Source organism: Carassius auratus, chromosome 46 (assembly GCF_003368295.1).
Source record: "Carassius auratus strain Wakin chromosome 46, ASM336829v1, whole genome shotgun sequence".
Taxonomy (NCBI): Eukaryota; Metazoa; Chordata; class Actinopteri; order Cypriniformes; family Cyprinidae; genus Carassius; species Carassius auratus.
The window spans coordinates 4,995,281-5,014,669 of NC_039288.1; the positions used below are offsets into that span (position 1 = coordinate 4,995,281).

The 19,389-nt window shown below is 36.4% G+C and overlaps 2 protein-coding genes and 1 long non-coding RNA gene across 4 annotated transcripts; all 3 read right to left on the bottom strand.

Annotated features, from left to right (window-relative positions):
- Positions 1-848: 848 nt before the first annotated feature.
- Positions 849-4,444, bottom strand: LOC113063713 (uncharacterized). Its single transcript, XM_026234043.1, has 7 exons — positions 4,362-4,444; positions 2,887-3,237; positions 2,175-2,261; positions 2,006-2,092; positions 1,676-1,709; positions 1,304-1,356; positions 849-1,202 (listed from the first exon to the last, which is right to left on the bottom strand). Exons 1-6 carry the CDS (start codon positions 4,405-4,407, stop codon positions 1,338-1,340), a joined length of 624 nt encoding a protein of 207 aa, XP_026089828.1. The 5' UTR covers positions 4,408-4,444; the 3' UTR covers positions 849-1,202; positions 1,304-1,337.
- Positions 4,445-7,080: 2,636 nt separating this feature from the next.
- Positions 7,081-15,478, bottom strand: LOC113063926 (zinc finger matrin-type protein 1-like). Of its 2 annotated transcripts, none has more exons than XM_026234377.1 (7): positions 15,294-15,478; positions 13,591-13,697; positions 13,402-13,491; positions 13,185-13,317; positions 12,833-13,078; positions 10,292-10,382; positions 7,081-9,564 (listed from the first exon to the last, which is right to left on the bottom strand). In XM_026234377.1, exons 1-7 carry the CDS (start codon positions 15,421-15,423, stop codon positions 8,610-8,612), a joined length of 1,752 nt encoding a protein of 583 aa, XP_026090162.1. In that variant the 5' UTR covers positions 15,424-15,478; the 3' UTR covers positions 7,081-8,609. The 2 variants fall into 2 exon arrangements, with proteins under 2 accessions (XP_026090162.1, XP_026090161.1); XM_026234376.1 differs by having other exon boundaries at positions 7,082-9,564; positions 12,833-13,090.
- Positions 15,479-16,238: 760 nt separating this feature from the next.
- LOC113063714 (uncharacterized) lies at positions 16,239-18,747 on the bottom strand. Its single transcript, XR_003278725.1, has 2 exons — positions 18,538-18,747; positions 16,239-17,293 (listed from the first exon to the last, which is right to left on the bottom strand). It is a non-coding gene; the product is annotated as an uncharacterized LOC113063714 (long non-coding RNA).
- Between the last annotated feature and the right edge of the window lie 642 nt (positions 18,748-19,389).

The following is a 19,389-nucleotide window of genomic DNA, read 5'->3' on the forward strand; positions in this document are numbered from 1 at the left end:
GTTGCTTTAGAACAGAGACTGAACTAAACAGTGTAATGGAGGTTTTGTGTCAAGAGTCTGTGCCTGTGACGCTCCCCATGCGGCAAGGTCTGTGGTTTCTCTGTGGTGGTTTTGTTTTAGTGTAGTGCGAGGATCTCAAAGTTGAACGAGCGATGCGAGAGAGATAATGTTCTGTCTTTTGCACAGGAAGAGGTTTGTTCATTTGCCTCAAAGTATCAGGAAGAACAGCTGCACATTCAACTTGAATGGCATGCAGCACAGTTGCTCTCATACCCACATTTTTTATTTGACAGATCTTTTATTTATTTTTTGATTGTTTTGTTTTTCCCTGTATAAGATCCGTTTAGTTTTAAATGTCACATTTATCCATATCTGTCTTGTATTTGAGAAAATAAAAGATTTGTTAATTTACCATGTTTTTTTACTGGTGTTTTTAAGTCATTTCTTCTCAAATTCTCACAGGTGTCCTAGCAGAGTAACCACAGGTGTTGTTCACCACATTCTCAATGAACTTGTACATATAGGTAGTCTATTGCCCTGACTTGACACATAACAAATATTTCAAGCTAATTCAAATTTCCAGCTGTGATGAGATCGTATCAATCAAATACAGTTTCATAATGGGAACTCACGCCTTCAGAGAAGGAAACTTGATAACACCCAAACACATAAACCAACACACCCTCAGATATGTAAGACAGGGGACACCATAAAACCCCTACAAAACAAACGAGTGCCGTCAGAGAAATAACTCACAGATACACTCAATAATACACTCATTTAATTTAAACTTGATGAGCATCATATGAAAGCATAAAACATGGCAGGATACGAGAAACATTAGAACATTAGTAAACTGTACATTCAGGCGCTTATTAAACATGCTGTGCTGGCAAGAACAAAACTTAAAGCTCGATGAAGTCCAAGTTTAGTCCAAGTTTAGGGTTCAGTTTTGTGGTGATCCTGGTGGTTTGTTCAGCTCTGGTTTAGTTCAGTCAAGTTAAACAATGAATCTAAATCATTAAGTGGACTGTTGGTTGAATAATGTCAGATGAAACACAAAACTCCAAATTTAAGCTATTATTTTAATTTACACAACTTTTACATTCGAAAACCCTACACATTTGCTATAAGTGAAGCCATGGCAAAATTCCAGTATTCCTTCTACAGCTCCACAATTTAGAGAGAAAAAAGACCACTGCCTGCAAATGAAGAAAAAAAAAAAATTATTATATTTAAGACAAAGATTGTTTTTGAACTTTTTACAGGTAAGTCATGTTTTTATCCAAATGTAGATGCTTACATTTGTTTTGACATGAAGAGTGTGTTCTTCCACCTCATCGCAATGGATTCGTCCTAGAGAGAGCATTAAAAAGTCTCTTAAAGCTCATCATACTGACAGAAATAGGCTAACGACTGATTTAAGTGTTTATAAAAGTTTCTTTGAAGTCTAACTGTCGAAATAGAACCAATTCAAACACCCATGTAAAGGACTTTGATGCGAGCGCCAGTTTCGCAAATGATAAATCACCAACAGTAACAAATACAAAGCCACAGATCATTTCAGAGACATTTTAGTCATAGAAATAACATTTAATTATTTGATAAAAATAATAATATAAAAAAACTGAAAATCCCATTATACAGCAAGAGATTGAAACATTTCTTGACTCACTTGGCAAATCGATGTCGGCACTTCTTAGGTAGACCTGTGGTCCCAATATGTTTGAAAAAGAAAGCATTTAAGAGGCAGACTTGACATGCATATGAAATTTTACACAGAATTCCTATTTAAATTAATTTCACTTTTATCATACCGTAAACAGTTTATACGGTTAATTAACTATTAGCACTGTGCTGTAGTACTTCTGAACATCTGAAACAGTGCATGCGAGAGTAAACATGTCACATGGTGAAAGTTGTGAAGCTTTTTTACTGACCACTGTGATGTACCAGTATGTTACAAAGACATGTGTGAGCTCTGTGTGTGAGTGTGTGCACTCACGACTGAAGTAGTAAAGTGTGCCCGCAAGCATAATGGCCAAAAGCAGAAGAGCACCAATACCCGGCCAAAGCACGAACTGTTCACAGCCTGCAACACAACACCAATTAAACCAATAAAAAACCAAACAGCACCAAATCAGCATCATCTAACAGCACAGCTCAGTCCGCACCTTTAGGAGAATTGGAGGGTTTGCAATGACAGATCTTCACAGGTTTGGTGGTCTTAACCGTTGGTGGCTGAACTGTTGGAGGTTTCACTGAAGAACAAAGAAAAGAGAACGTCAAGACAGAACATAGATACATATAGATTTATTTATAAACATCTGATGGTGATTTGAAATGTGCACACAGTGTGTCCAGCAACTTGACAACCAAGTCAATTAAAACCTGTTACTGGTCCTACGTGCCGTGCACGGGACGTAGTTATGAACTTTCCATGAACTTTCCAGACTAGAAGATCGCAGACAGGTCAAGACTGCTAAAACTAACAGAACTCTGGGATTCTCAGGCCAAACATCTCGAAATCTTTGAACACTTCTCTTCCATTTCAATCTCTCTACTGACCGCATCTCTGATTAGTTATTTATTTCAAGATTTTGAGATGTTCTGGGGCACCGAATATTATTTGGAACTTCTATTATTTGGAAACATCTCCAACCAGATCCTCTCACTTTAGGGATGGAAAGCTCAATGCAAGTGTGATTTTACTATCGTGACTCTGTAAACCAACATTAGGTGTCCCAGTTTCATAACTTTGGTCTTCTTGACTGTGCTCAACCTAAATTCTTCATTAATTTACCAAAGCTAACACACTATAAAGAAGAAAAATAAAAATAAAAAACAGAGTAGGGGACCAAACGGAGATGGAGAGCTCTGCTATACCTCCAGGCATTATGTAATATCCAACAGGCATAATATTTTTAATTTTAAACATGCAGGAATAGAGGCCGATTTCATCCTCCTGTAGTCCTGTTATACGCAGGGTGTAGACCACCTTCTGTCCAGAGGAAACGGAGCCCTTGAAGCGATTGACGATCAGTGGTTCTCCATGGAGCTCTCTGCCAGCGCTGTTGACATAGACTAGGAACTGAAGACTCTTCGTCCTCTCAAGGTATCGGTACCAAAAAACCTCCTGGCAGGAGTGATCTGGACATTCACACAACAGATTTTCCGAGCCATTGATTTTGGCGTAGAGAACAGACGACGTAGCTTGGAAGGTGGGCAGCGCGGACACTTTAGGAGAAACAAAGAAAAAGTCACAAGTCCTGCTTTGTACATTATGCACATTTTTATTTTTGCGTTTAATTACATAGTTTAGCTCCTTAAATTGTTCGGTGTCTGAATGGTACCTATTTAAAGGGGAATTATATACTCTAAACAGAATTAAATCCGATACTTTTCAGCTATTTTTCTATGCTGAGAGTACAACAGTAAAAGATGACAGGCTTAAAGAAAAATGAGTACCTTTCACAAAAGGCCATATAGAACTAGATACTCATACGTAAGTCAGTAATTTCCTTGTTATGCAAGTATGGAACCTGAATAGACAAAAAGACTGTAGGCAATATCCTCTTGCAAAATAGTTTTCCTCTCTTATAAGTGCCTGGGAGTAAACCCATTTTCACCTTGACACTATGTGGGCATAGATTCATACATGAGAAGAAAAACATTATAGTTCATATGACAGAGAAAGGGGGAAAAAAATCATTCACACAAAATACAATATTCAGTTTGGTGTGAAATCCAAAATAGTTTAACACTGGAAAACCAGCAAAAAAAAAACAACAACAAATCAGACCAGACCGAAAATAGTTAAATACAAATATGGATAGTCAGCCTTTTGAGAAATATATATATGAATACATATACATATTTATTTTACATTCAAATATATTTACATGCAAATGATCAATCTGTTATTCGTAATCTTGAGTGTGAGAGACCTGAGTGTGGCTTGTAATTCATTATAAAACACCTTTGATAGATATTCTGTTTCTTTTTTAGAAACTTTTATATATTATTAAATGTCTAAGTGTTGTCTTAGCAAAATATACAAACAGTTGCATCAACTCTTTATGTTTTATAATGCAAGACATCTCGTAATTGCCTAAGGATGCCAAACGTTTCTGGGCCTACAGCGCAGCATCGATACCATCGCAATACATTACTTTAAAAGATGCTTTAAAAATACCATCTTCAAAGGACGACACATACATTTATGACATTATTCAAACAAAAGATCAAACAACAGTCATCAATTTGCTGAGCTCATATTTCACTGTAGTACTTCAGTTTCAGGTTGGATGGCATTCAGAGTTTGACAGCTCTTAAAATATAATGGAAAGATAAGTTCTTACCTGCCATCCATACGAACAAACAAAAGCACATGCAAGAGAGGGTCATCCTTGGGTGTGTGTGTTTGGGTGTGTGTGAGCTGTCAACTGAGTGTCTGTGTTTTCCTTTCAGTTATTCATGTGTCACACAGAAAGGAGGGCCTGCAGTGTGTGGGGCCAATGAACCAATTACTGACAGCCTATCAGAGAATGAGTCAGAGGAAACAGAAAAGATTAAGGAAAAATCAGGAGACTTTTCGGAAATACACAAATTTCAAGTTTCGTTAGCAAGTAAATGGCAGCTATTGACTATTGCACATGCAAAAGCATTGAAAGGTATTATTTTAATAAACCTACTGAAGTATAAAATAATATTTCAGCATGTATTTTGCGCTTTAATATAATAATGATAATGCACTTTAAATAATACATAAATTAAGATCCATTTTAGCTTTTTAAATAGTTTTAGAGTGATATTTAGAGAGTAGAGTTGATTTAATAGACATTTTGAAGACGTCAACTTATATTTTAACCAACACGTTGCTGAAGTTCAACAACTGACATACCGTAGTTTAATGCACGCATTTTTGAACTCAGAATTGAGATCTAAAGCATCTGACAATCAATTTCAATAGCTAGAACTCCACTAGAAAAATCCACTGGTCATTGTACTATTTTCATAGTTATTAAACATTAAAGGACTGAAACAAAACACCCATTTGCTGTCTATCCTAAAATGATCTTTAACCCAAACGCAGGTGTGTGACCTGAGAAACATCTGCATCTGTCCGCACAGCACCACAGCTGGCACAGCCTCAAATCAAACACATAATATGAAAACACTGACATTATTCACATTCAAATAAACACACTGCCAATGCAGATTAATGAAGAAAATACAGATAAAATCACTTAAGCAATACCCAAATAAATAGAAAAAAGAAAAACTTAACCAATGGTGGCATATAATCAGCATCATTGCACTGTGGAAAACAAAATACATCTCATCTCGAAGTGTTGCTTTTCATCATGTCACATTATGACCCCAAAATGTGTGCCATAAGGCTCTCCCAGATATCTTCTGTATAAATGCATGACTCAAGTTTAATTGCCTACAGCCGAGAAAAGTTAAAGTTGAAACAAGTTACAACCTCTTTAAATTTAATTACTGATGAAGAAAATTGAAAATACAAGGTCATAAAAAAAAAACGTAAACTTTGACTTGATAAACTCAGATTAAACATGCATTTTTTTTTTTTCTTTACACTGAAATCATGTATTTATAGAGCAGATCACAATAAGTTTATTCCAAACCCTTTAGGCTGGACATACACATTTTGTTCGTAATAACTAATGAATAAAGATTTGTTCATTAATATGCACTGAAAATTCCACCATAGCATTATGACAGCAACACCGAACAACCCAGAAGAACAAAACTGCAGGCCTGTTTATGCACCACAAAGTCAAGTTGTTGTTTTTTATCCAGAAGCCCAACATTTCTCAACTCAAAACCAATGTGCTTATTTTCCATTCCATATTCGAGATCAACTGCACTAATGAAGTTTTTGAGTGTGTGGGACTCTGGAGCCTGAAGCTCCGAGGGGCTTGTGTGGGAGTTTTGAGCTGAAGAGTTAAAGATCGCGTTCATTGTCCCTCGTCTCTCGAGGAGGGCTGGAGGGGCTCACGGGCCCGTGGAGGGGTCGTGAAGAGGAGAGGATGTGGGAGATGCACACGCCTCGGGGGTCGAGGGCACGGAAAACACACAGGGAGCCGAACCACACGATTCTTTGAAAACAGGAGATCTCAGGGGGCTCGAGAGAACGCTTTAGTGCGGCTGTCGACGAGTTTGTGTCAACGGAGGGCTTTCAACTTCGCAGTTACAAAGACTTGGAAAAAAGTTCATATATAGTTCTGAAGTACAAAAGCCGTGTGAGAAGCTACAGGTGTCAGATCCACAATTTAATACAAGTTTATTTGAAGATCAAAACATGTTTAGTAGAATTACAAACATTAGAGTTGATCCTGCATGCAAATTAAAGAGATAGTTCATGCAAAAATGAAAATTCTGCCACCATGTTGTTCCATGTATCATACACTACTTCTAAATCTTAGAATAAGGCAAATCAGCATATTAGAATGATCATGTGACACTGAAGACTGGAGTAATGATGCTGAACATACATCTTTGCATCGCAGGAATAAATTTAGGATAATAAAGAATAATTTAAAGGAATAAACGCTTTTAAATATATTAAAACAGTTATTTTAAATTGAAATAACATTTCAGAATATTACGGTTTTTACAGTATTTTGATTAAATACTGTAAGTGCATCATTGGTAAGGATATGAGATTTCTTTCAAAAACATTAAAAAATATATATTATTTTAACCAGTACAAGAGAACAAATATTGAACAATGCACTGGGCTACTCTGTTTTATATAATGAAAGGTAACACCAGGGATCCATATCTTTAAAATGAGAACGAAAACTATTATGCAATTATTATCATTTTCAAACGGGCTGCCTCGATATTGGAAACCGTCTTGAAATTGGTGACTTTCACTGATGTCAAGTCTCACGTTGCATCTAAAGGAAGACAGCAAAAGGCTTTTTCTCTGAATAATGAATTTTGGTCTGTTTATGACACACACACACACACACACACACACACAATGTTCATAACTATTTTATGAAGCTTTTTTTTTTTTTTTTTTGGAGCTTACCAGCCCACATCCCTACTCTCAAATGAGTTTGGAACAGATGAGGGTTAGTAAATTACAAATTCGTAATTTCTGGTTCAACCGTCCCATTTTTCATGCGTATCCGAATAAGAACACATATTTAAAGCATTTTCAAATATACATTTCCTCTAAAACATATCAAACATTCATCTTCCCACAATCAGTATGTTCCCTGAGCAGTCAGAAAGTGTTCCAAAAGGTTAATTAAGGATTTCTTAATAGAGACATTGAAAATCAGTTTAGCAGCAGAATCATTTAATAAACGGATGAACGCATGATATCTATCAAAAGGGGAAATGCAGCTCTATGCAAGAAAGAGGTCAACAGAGTAGCAGTCGTGCCCTCATTCAACTCATGCACCTGTTAGACCTGCAAACAAACATATTCCAGCATATGCTGCACCAAACTGAGCCTGGCATTACATTTCTGTTTCACACATACACAGAAATGCATCAGAACCAAGGATTGCAGACTGAGCTCCTCGGATTCAGGGAAGTGTTTACAATATGCTGATCGGACCACTATTCGGACAACTCATTACTGTTTTCATGTCTTTCTTGAACATTGAGACTTAGCCTGAAAGACATTTCTAGCAGAGCCACATGAAGCGCACATGCTGGCAATCAGCGCCCCCTTGAGACTAAAACTGGAGTCATAAAGAAAGGTTCAAGTGTAAGAGATTTTTTGAAAAATAAATACTAAATCTATGCTGATATAAACAGCAGGAGGGATTTATTTGATCAAAGTATGAAGCAAGTTGAAGGACACATCCATATGGACATGGAGGATGGCTAGTGATTGCTAGGATGGTTAGTGATTTCTACAAGAGTGAAGTGCAGCTCTAGAGACGTCCTAAAGTCTGTAGTCCTGAGACTTTCGAAGAACGAACATTTTCACATTATTTACTCGCCCTCATGTCATTCCAAACCTGCACGACTTACTTTCTTCTGTGGAACACGAAAGGAGAGGTTTAGCATAATGTTCATGTTGCTCTTTTCCACGCTGTGAAAGTGAATGGATGTTGTCGAGCTATAAAAATGGCAAAAATGTTGTTTTTAACAACTCTGTATGTAGTTTCTTGCATGTCATATTTCTGCTCACGACACACCAAGGCTGAAAACGTCACATTTCAGGCAGCAATATTATTTCGAATCTATTTTGATCTGTACCTCATCAAAAATCTAAACAATTGAAATATGGTGCATAGTGTATTGACTTCTGCTTTTTTTTTTGGAGAATGACAGCTTCTGTACACATTCACTTGATTGCAAAAAAGCAGCATGAACATTCTTGAAAACATCTACTTTTGTGTTCTGTAGAAGTCATAAGGGTTTGAAATGATAAGTAAATGATGACAAAAGTTTCACTTCTGAATCTTTAATAAGGAATTTAGGCCTTCATAGTTCTTCAGAATGCATAAATAGTGAGAGGAGCCCAGAGGATTTCAGAAAAACGCTTTTCTGAGGTCCCGTGCAGTTTAATAAGAACAATACCATCATTGAAAAACAAAACAAAAACACAAAGTCTAGGAAACACCAAGAATCGTCTCATCCCAGAGCCTTTCCTCCTCTGTCCTGTTGTCTTCTTGAGTCGTCTTCTCTTTTGCTTTTTTCCTTTCTTTTTTGTGTTTGTGTTTGCCATCTTTTGTTTCTGTCCTGACCTCTAGGTGCTCCTCCATCTTTCCCTGTGGTTCCTCGTGCACTTCAATCTCTTGTTTGACCAACAGTTCCTCTACTTTTCGTCTCTTTGCATGCTGTCCATCCCCGTGCCTCCTACTTTTCTTGCTTGCCCTTCTTTTACTTCTGCTTTCCTCGTCTTCACTAGAGCTCCTCTCTCTTTTTCTTCTCTCCTTCCATTTCTTTCTTTCATCTTCTCTTTCTGCACTTCCTCTCCTGTCTCCTTTCTGCCTCTTTTTCCTTTCACTTGGTTCTGTATCCGACTCTTCCTCCTGGTCTCTTCTGCTCTTCCTTCGCATTTTCATCTTCCTCTTCTTTCTCTTCCTCTCTTTGCTGTCGTAACTGCTGCTGCTGTCACTACTGCTGCTAGTGTAGGAGGAGGAGTCTGAAAAAGAGGAGGAGCTAAATGATTCAGGGCTCTTTCCTCTTTTACACAGGTGACCAGGTGTGAAAGGAGGACGGATATGGGGCATATACCCCGGCCGATAGTGTGGGACAGCGCCTCTCACGCCAAAGCCAAATTGATTGACCTGAGACTGGAAGTGTGGGTGCCAGTGAGGTTGAGGGAAACCAGGGGGTGGGAAACATGGTACCAGCTTGCCAGGATGAGGCATCTCTTCTGCGTTCTGTGGACCTTCTTTCACACTCTCATCCAGATCCTTGTTTGCTTGTCCCATGGTGCCCGGCCCTGCTTTGGGATCTAGTCCCCGGGCCTTCTGCACCTGAATGTAGTCAGCCAGCTCATCCTGGAAGGAGTCGTACACTTTCTTCTGAGATTTGCACAGTTCCATGACTTTCTTCTCCCTGAGGGCAAAGATGAATGCCATTTCACTGATTTGGATGGCTAATAACAAGCAGATTAAGATAAAAGTAGTTGCATGTAAACAAGTGATTGACAAATTTGAGTTTTCCAACAAAAATAATTATTTTATGCTAGTAAATTTCTCAAAAGAATTACAAAGAAATTCCAGGTAACAAGATTAAATAAAAAAATAAAATAAAAAGTTATTTTTTTTGTCAAATATACTCCCATCTTTTAATTTATAGCTTTATTTTTTTTACAGTGTATGCAAATAAAATGCAGAAATAGTTGTAATATGTATAAATATTTAAATGATACTCAAATTCCACCTAAAGTCAACAGGAAATGTATCCATGTGACACAAAATGTATTTCTCTGATCTAATTAATTCATTTGCACAGAGAGAATATTTAAGACTAAATAGAAAAAATATATATTAAAAAGAAGAATCTATGGTTGAATTTCGCTAATGAATGCATATTTAGAATGTAAACAAGATTCATTCTGATTTCCCTTTGACTTTAAAATATTCAAAAGCCAACACTTATCAGCCAACACTTTTGATAATCTAAAACTGTCAGACAATTGCTGACTAAGCAGCCGGGCCTATATATCAACCTGATGCTAATGTAAACTTAAGTTCAATCTCCTAAAACAAGACCCAAATCCTAATGGCTGTAATAAAAACAGGGATCAGATAAAATAACCAATGAGAGCGATGTCACTCACTTGACAATGTGTTTGTTTCCCTGCATGTGTGCTTGGTACATCTCTATTGAGCTGAGCGTCAGACAGCAAATCGGGCAAGTCAGGGAGCTCGCTGTATGAAAAGAAAAAAAAAAAAAAATAGAGGGGAATAATGATTAGAAAATATTAGAGATGTTCCGATACCCTTTTTCTCTTCCCGATACCGATTCCGATACCTGGCTCAGGGTATCGGCCGATACCGAGTACTGATCCGATACCTGGGTGTATATCTGTATATACAGCTGTATATACTACTAGCCCTGTGTAAATTGCTAGAATTTTTTTATGGTGTGCTTCAGACAGATCCCTCAATAAAACATGAACAAATACATGGTGAACTACTGTATTTATTACAGTATTTTTATTATCTAACATGAATTTGACAGTATTATTTATTTTCTTATGCAAAAAAGAACTTCAAATGCAGCCAAAAATCTAACACCGCAAACTAAAAAAGGTATTTAAGTTTTACAATATAACTGTATAAAAAAACTGCAACAAATAAGTCTAGGAATATAAAAAAAGATCTATTAATCAGATAATCTCTAACAAGTAAAAAACAAGTAAAAAACAAGCAACCATCTAGGCATAATTATTATTATTATAGAGATGTATTATTATTACTGTAGGCTACAACAGTAGCTTTATATATTGTCAATTTACTCATGTAAACCAAACATTTATTTTAATGGGCTGCCATGAAGATCTTTGAGTGTCTGTGTTTATGATATGACAGTATTCTCAAATGAAACGGTAAATTCTCATGAAGTGACGGTTTATGCGTTCGTGTCCTCATGACACACAGCAGAGACTACAAAACAGCGAGCTCTCGCGCATCTGTGCCAGTCACCCACAGAGATGTAGATTTTGCGGGAGTAATATTTAAATAGTATTTTGCAGTTTAATATTCACAGACACTAGTATATATTCGGCTACTGTCTGGAGCCCTGCGTTTTGACTTACACGGAAGCGACTGAACGCAGTTGCCGGTACTGAATATACTTGAGAGTCTGTAACTACCGGTACTACAGAGACATACTGCTAACCACTGATCTATAATATAGTAGCGGCTTCACTGTCTTTTGGCAGTTTAGAATGTGATGAGTGATCCAGTCATATACAAGCTGTGTCTCATTTAGAAGGTTGCGCCCTCCGAAGGTCGCATTCGAAGGCTGCATACGTCATTGTGGTTGTCTCATTTCAGAAAAGCAAGTAGCACACTCCGAATGAGACCTTCGAATGCGACCTTTTTTCACAGGAATTCGAAGGATACATGAGGTGTATCCTTCGCTGCTACAAATAACCCACAATCCCTTGCGTCGCCATAAATAACCGTTGTTTATTTGAAAAATGGCGGCGGCAGATCTACACACAAGCGATGTGGTGTTTAAATGTAAGTACTTTAAAGTTCTTCATTTTTTAAAAGTTGAATTACAAGTGTGGTAAACATGATTACAAGTGTTTAGTGATTTTTTTTTTAACAGTTTAACAGTACTTCCTAGCAGGGCGAGAAATAATTATTATTTAACCCTTGTATTACATTAAATAAAAACATTTTCTTTTCAAATTACTTTCCAGATTTAGAAATAATTTCCTTAAAATTTTTTCTTAAACAAGTGTGAGAGCGCAACGACGTTATGTGTTGGCATAGCAACGTGATACTTCCTGTTTCGTTTTCCGTCCGTCCTACGAAGGCCGTCTCGTTTAATCCCAGGGTGAAGGACACTCCATATACGCATCCTAGAGAGGATTCGACCTCCAGAGGATGCGACCTCCAGAGGACGTGGCCTTCTAAATGAGACACAGCTACAGATAAGGGCTGCTAACGCGTTTTCATTTCTTCTTCGCTGCTCTAAACAGGGGTTGCTTGTGGCAACACAGCACAACTTCCTGTGTTTTCAATGCATTTTGAGCAGCGAAGAAGAACCGTGCAGCGGTTAGGCAAAGCTTGCGGTCATAACTAGGTCTTTTTAAGAAAATGGTATCGGATCGGTATATGGGTTCATGTACTCGCCGATGCCGATGCCAGAATTTGTTGTGGTATCGGAGATATTTCCGATACTAGTATCGGAATCGGAACAACTCTAGAAAATATCAAATGTTAAGTTCTTTAAATATCAGTTAACGACCACTGAGCAGAACAATACTTCTGTTTACATAAATGGATTACATGCGACATCCTAAAACATGTATATTTTATATACTTTATATAATTATTCAACTTAAATATAATTTTTTCCGGACTATAAGTCACACATAGAGCGCCCTCTCGTGGCTGTAGACGGTAATGTTTTCTCTTGGTTCTTGGTTCTAAATAAATACGACTTATAGTCCAGTGGGACTTATATATGTTTTTTTTCCTCATCATGACGTATTTTTGGACTGATGCGACTTATACTTGGGTGCGACTTATAGTCCGAAAAATTCGGTAATTAATTAAGTTATCATAAAAATTATTGAATAATTTCTGAATGAATTTTAATATTAATAAATTGGCCAATGTTGATGTATATCAGCGTATACCATGTTCTGACTGTTCCCCCATCTGGTCCAGCATCTCTTGCCGGGTCTGGTTCCGCTGATGCTTCCGGCCGATGTAGTGCTGCTGTGCGACCATAGGGTTGTTAAAGGAAGCGCTGCACAGCGTACAATACTTGTTGGGGTCACTATGATCAACCTCTTGATCGCCCGAGCCAGAAGTGTACTGCTCCTGACTGATCTGATTCTGCACAGCAGCCTCTGATGGGAGGACACCAGGAGTTGTGGATTCTAGGATGGGAGCTGAAAGTTGAATATAACAAAATAGAGTTATGACAGGTTTACCCCACAATGGTGAAGTCTCAAATTTAACAGGCTCCAGTTCGGTTTTACTTACCTTCAGGTGGAGGAGGAATTGTTTTTCTCATGTTCTTGGCATGAACTTTGCCCTCATAGTGTGACTTTGCCACAGTTGGAGAGCTGAATACCATGTTGCACAGCTCGCAGAACTTCTGTGCACACAGATCTCTCTGTAACACAACATGAAAAACATATTAAAAACTGATACACACTTAAAAGCAAAATATGCATATTCTGTATGATCTGTTACATACCAAAACGCCTCCACAATCTGGACTTGGCTTATTTATTTTAGCTTTCTTGTTCTGCAGGTACATTCTGACTCTTTGTGCATGTTTTTTCCCCTGGCAATAGAAACCAACGTTACAAATATGACTGAGTGCAACCTTTTAAAGTTGCCTGAAAAAACCTGAAACAGTTGCATGAAAAACAACCTCACAAACCTCATAATGAGAAACTCTCTGGGACTCATAAAGCAGGGTTGCTTCACAGATGTGACAGAAGTTATCTGTCAACAGGCCTTTGAGAAGATCACTGTCGCTCTGAGACCCTGCAGAAAAATCAGACGGTAAAAGCAAAAATAATGTAAAATAATGCATATTGTTAAAAAAAAATTTGTGTAAGGAAGCTTAAGTTGTTTTTATAAACATGATCTCATTGGCTCAGATTTTCACAGAGCATGATTTATGATAAAAAATAGATTTCTGGAACTGTGTGAGGCTTTCAGCAACACTAGTCAACAAGAAACAGACACTACTGTACTCTCTTATCTCTAAGAAATATTAGTAGCATAATCAAGCAGTAATTAAATTTGTTCAAGATTTCACTCTTATAAATCACTGGACTGAACTTAAAGTGACAATTTGCATACAAATTGTTTTACAGGTGATTTACAGAGAAATGTGTTCTTCGTGGATGAAGCCCAATGTGTGTAAGCAAAGCATACTAGTGATAATGTACCAGGTTTTTGTGGTGCAAGACTAGTATAACAAAAAAAAAAACTAAAAGAAAAAAAAAAATATTTTAACAGTTTTAAGGACACATTGACAACTATTTTCATTTTATGCCTGGTAACTAATAATTGACCGATATTAAAAATATGTTATAAAAATCATACAATTACATTTAAAGACCAATAGTTTTATATGTTACAACTGAATCTAGGCATAACATCCATAAAAAATTTAAATTTAAATTGATTCAAACTAAAAAAGAAAAGAAAATCTATAATAATACTAGCCGAATAAATGACATGTTCTTGATGCTGTGCAAAGCTATAGAGACAACTTGTGCATGCTGTGGATTCTTTTACATTATTTAATTGAATGCATTATTATACATTATTTTAATGAATGCCATGCTGAAATGTACACATATATTTAAATAAAACAGCAACGCTCATGTTATTGTGAAATGTGTCAAACTTGGATACCACGTCTATTATTTGCATAAAAAAGTTTCAACTGGTTAGGCTGTTTGTTCCTGAATGTGTCATTGTACTATCAGCTCAAACAATCTAGACATAAATGTTGCAAGGTTGTGGATCCTAAAATTGCATAAAAACATAACTAAATTTGCATTTATTAAGGTCAACTTTTTGTACTACTGTCTAAAAGAATAGGATACATTAAGCCCTATATATTGAGAAACGAGTTTATTTATTTAAATTACATTAGTTCAAGAAATAAAAATAAACAACTCGAGCACTAAAACGTTCTGAAATTTCACAAACGAGCTGTCACTTTCCATAACAATGGCAACGGAGGATTATTATGAGGCTAATAAAAATGCATTCACTATGGTTACTTGGCTAGATTGTTGCTTAATCGGCGAATAATCGATTTACACGATAGTATGATTAATTAAAACCACATTTTGTGTCTTAACGTGTATTTTCAGCCGATGTGTGGTGCCAATCGACTTATAAACACACCAGATTTTTAAAAAGGGATTGTGTGGCGATTGTTTAAGGTGAATGATGGATACTAATATTTAGCCTAGCCTAACGTTAGCTTGTTGGCTTGCTAAGCTTTATTACCACCCATGGATCCATCTCAAACAACTCAAACACAAGCATTCGATGCAAATAATCTCCACATGACTGCATTTTTGACGTTTTTGAAGGGTTTCAACTGATAAGACTCACCTTCTTCAACCTGAGAAATATTGGTGTTAGTGTTTTGTACTGTTTCTGGATTGATATCGTCTGTATTTTTGATTTTGTCTGTTTCCGCACACTGCGGAGAACACGATACACTAGCTTGAAGTTCGGACATTTTTTATACCTGGAAATAAATCAAAACTGTAGCTGATTAAGCTAAAAATGCCAAAAAGCTCAACATGGCAATGGTTAAAATATTCAAGGGAGGTTGATATGCGCATGCGCAGTATGATTAGATTTCTTTACGTGCCAGCCACAGAATTAAGCAGATGATTACTGCCATCATCTGGTGTTTTTATGCTATTGATCTAGTTTATTTAAAAACCTTAAAATAAATGTGTTACTGTATGAAGCAAATTATAAATACAGCGGTAAGCAGTTTCTAATAAAAAAATATATCGTTAATACTGTAAAATTATAATAAAGTAAAATTATAATGAATTTTAATGAAGTACAAACTTATTCAAACAGTGTCATTCAAAGATACAATCTTAATTTTGGTGATTTAACAGTAAGCTAACTTTAGAATTTATGTTAAACAGTAGGCCTAAATAAAATATGCCTATAGCTTAATATGTATTTGTTAAACATATAGAGGTTTTGGATATAGAGGTATTTGGAGGTTAATGAAAAAAAGCAGCATATGTCATTCTGGCAGACCACACAATTAAACTATATATGAAATATTTACAACCAAAACATAGCCTACATTGGCCCCTAGAAAGTTTTTGCACACTTAAGCCACTAAATGTATGAATTTGCATTCAGTTTAATCTTAATTTTAGTGAATATACAGGTTGTTCAATTAGTAACTGTGGAGCCATTTCTTTAACAGTCTAAAGTAAATGATGATAATAAAATTCTCAAAACATTTGCAGCTTGCTTGAATTTGCTTAAGGAGTTTCTTTAGAATAATAAGAAATACCAATTGTTAAAACATTTTATTGTTATAAAGACTATTTAGAAATACAGATAGGTGTAGTAGTGTTGTTGTAATAGTTATTGCTTTACAATAGATTGTAAGTAGAACCACAGTATGTCCTGCACAAATTATGACCTTTTTGTAGAATGAGGGAGTGTTCCAAACATTCCAAAATCTTCTGTTATCTTTTTAAAATGTGACTCCTAAAGGCGTGTCCACTGGCGCAGCAATCTAGAGTCATTCTTGTAGGACTAATGTGATGGAGCCCAGTTTTATTTACAAAGTTTTGCCTCATTCGATGTCTCCTGCCTCTATTCAATAGCTGACACAAACAGCATGCTCTGAATATAATTATTCCTGTAATTTATGATAAATACGGTTACTCTGCAAATTAAAATATGCACTATTTTCAAGAATATGTAATGACTAACTAGGAAATTTTTTTGAATAAATACAAAACTAAAAGGTCAACTGAGTAACCTGAGCATGTAAAGAATAAAATTTTAAAATCACACATCTACTGAAAAATCTCACACTGGAGATTTTCAGTGTTATTTCTGTTCATCAAAAAAACAACAACAACAACAAAACACACACTCACACAGCAGCATAAAACATAAATGCATCCCAGATGGGTGCATCAGACATTAAAACCAAAACCAATCAAATGTGTTACATCTCAGTCCTGCCAGTCCAGCTCTGGCGTAGTGTTTTGAAATACTGGGAAAACAGACTCATGTTCATGTTGACACAGGTGCCAGACCATAATACAATAATAGTTCAGCAGTAGAAGCAGGCTCATGACAACCAAGGCCAAAATGACCAGAAGGGCCACCACAAGACTCTTTCTGGTGCAAAACAGGTGAGATGACCAGTGCTCACTTTGGGAACCTTCCTCCAGTGAGTGTTTAGGCCTGAAGTGTTTGGACAGGCAGTGTTTAATCCAGGTCCAAGCAGGAGCAACAGGTGAAAATAAGCATGCCTCACTCTCCCCCATCGTCACAGAAAGAAAAAGCTTCTTGACCACAGAGCAACCGTCACTATACCACCTGCCAGCCAGAGTCTGAAAAAAGAAACATACAGCGATCACATGGATTAAGCAGTCTAGTGCAAGTAATAGCAACAGCAGAAAATTAAATCTTATCCCAAAAAGAACTAAAAATATTTTTTGTAGTCTGGTTTCTTTAATGAAATAATAAGATATAGATAAAACATACACATACATACATATACATTTACCATTACATATACCCTGAACTTTAGGTTGACTAACCCAAACCTTGCTTACTTGAAGTATGTTTGTTCCTAAAACACACCTGAACTAAGAATATATTCAGGGTTAACACACGAGAATTCTCAAGTGAGCATATTATATGTCTAAAATTGCATATTATATAACTATGTATATTGTACAAATATTTAATATTGTACAATCTGCCATGCCCACAGCATTCTCTTCAATAGGTCACGCATGCGCTGGTAACGCTGAAGGAAACGAACTCTGAAACAGAATCTGCTTTGGAGGTTATGTTCAGAAAATAAGTTGCTATGTGTTACTTACCCTAAGAGTAAAGGTTACCTGAGTTTATCCGCTTACCCCTAAACATACCCAGTTATGTCACATAACCTTCTTATACCCCCACCCCACCCCAGACTTCGGGGACAAGTCCCAAAACCCCTTATCAACTATAGCGACGCCATGGCAACCCCTAGGAATGTCAGCTTTCCAACAAACCAGCACTTCTCACAAACAATCTTGTCGTTATTAATGTAAAGGCTATCAATAACAAATTATCATGGCATTTCGTCCAAACGTCGTAAAACGCTTTAAGAATCTGTTATTTGTCAAATTTCTTTTTCTTTTCAAAATGTAACTTTACGACAGTGATGACAACGGTGGATTTTTTATGACAGAAATGTAGCCGTGGCAGCATATTTTGGCGCAAACTCTGGAGAGGGAAAGGTAAATGTAAACAACGCTGAAAACAGAATTTTGTAATAATTATTTTCCCACTAATGTTGTTCGGTCTTTCACTTAAATTATTTACACTAGAGAATAACAACGTTGAAATGAAATGAAAAAAAAAAAAGAATCCCCCCACCTGCGTTCAGTCAACAGATCAAGAGCAGGCAACACGACGCGATTCTGTCCTAAACGCAAGCGCGCACATTGTTGACGATAATTGAACAGTTTGTCGTGTCGCAACATGGTGTGAAACAGTTTAGCAGTTAAAAAACAGTTCTTAATACGTTTCAATAAATAAGCTATCACGTAGTTTTGCGCAGCAAAGACTAAAGTAAGCTCACCTGTTGCAGACGTCAGTGTTTGCAAAGGAACAGTCTGTCCTCACTTATGGTGATACCGCCTCTTAAATACGCTGTCAAATTCAGAATAAGAGATTAAAAGATTACTATTTTGACCACTACCCCCATAACATCTGACTAATGTATGCATCTCCACCTCTTTAAATCTGACTGAAGATCTTGAACTTTCTGGGTAATAGGTATCTGTTTAACTATTTGTGCATTATTTACACGCAGGCTTCTTAATCAAACTGGGGACATTGCATAGATTTATGTTGTTTTTATACACAGGTACAGTAGTTGTACACTTTATAACCTAACCCTAGCAGAAAAATCTACATTTTCACAAGTATATATATATATATATATATAAATATATATAAGTTTTCCTCTCTTCTGAGTACAAATGTATCCTCAGAATTGGGCAGGCACACATACAAATAAATTAATTAATGTATATTTGTTTAGTGAATACAATATTTTGCTCACAAAATTGAAAAGACACTTAGTTGTTGTATGCAACTGACATGGCACAAATTTATTGGCAAACAGAAATGTTATTTCTATATATTTTTCTCAAAATGCAAACATTTGTTCATTTAGAGAAATATCTAAAATTAACTGAAACATGATGTAACACTTAGGATATGCTCAGGATATGTGTGTTACTGTATGTGATGTAATTTATGCGATTGTGTTTGTGTGATATTAACAGTGTGACAGTTTCTCATAAAAACACTCCTTTTTTTTCAACATCTTAAAGTCATCTGCAATCTAGCAGTCCAGGCAACATAAACTGAATTCAGTGTTTACATGCCCTGAAATCAGGTATAATACATAGTTCTTCTTAAGTAC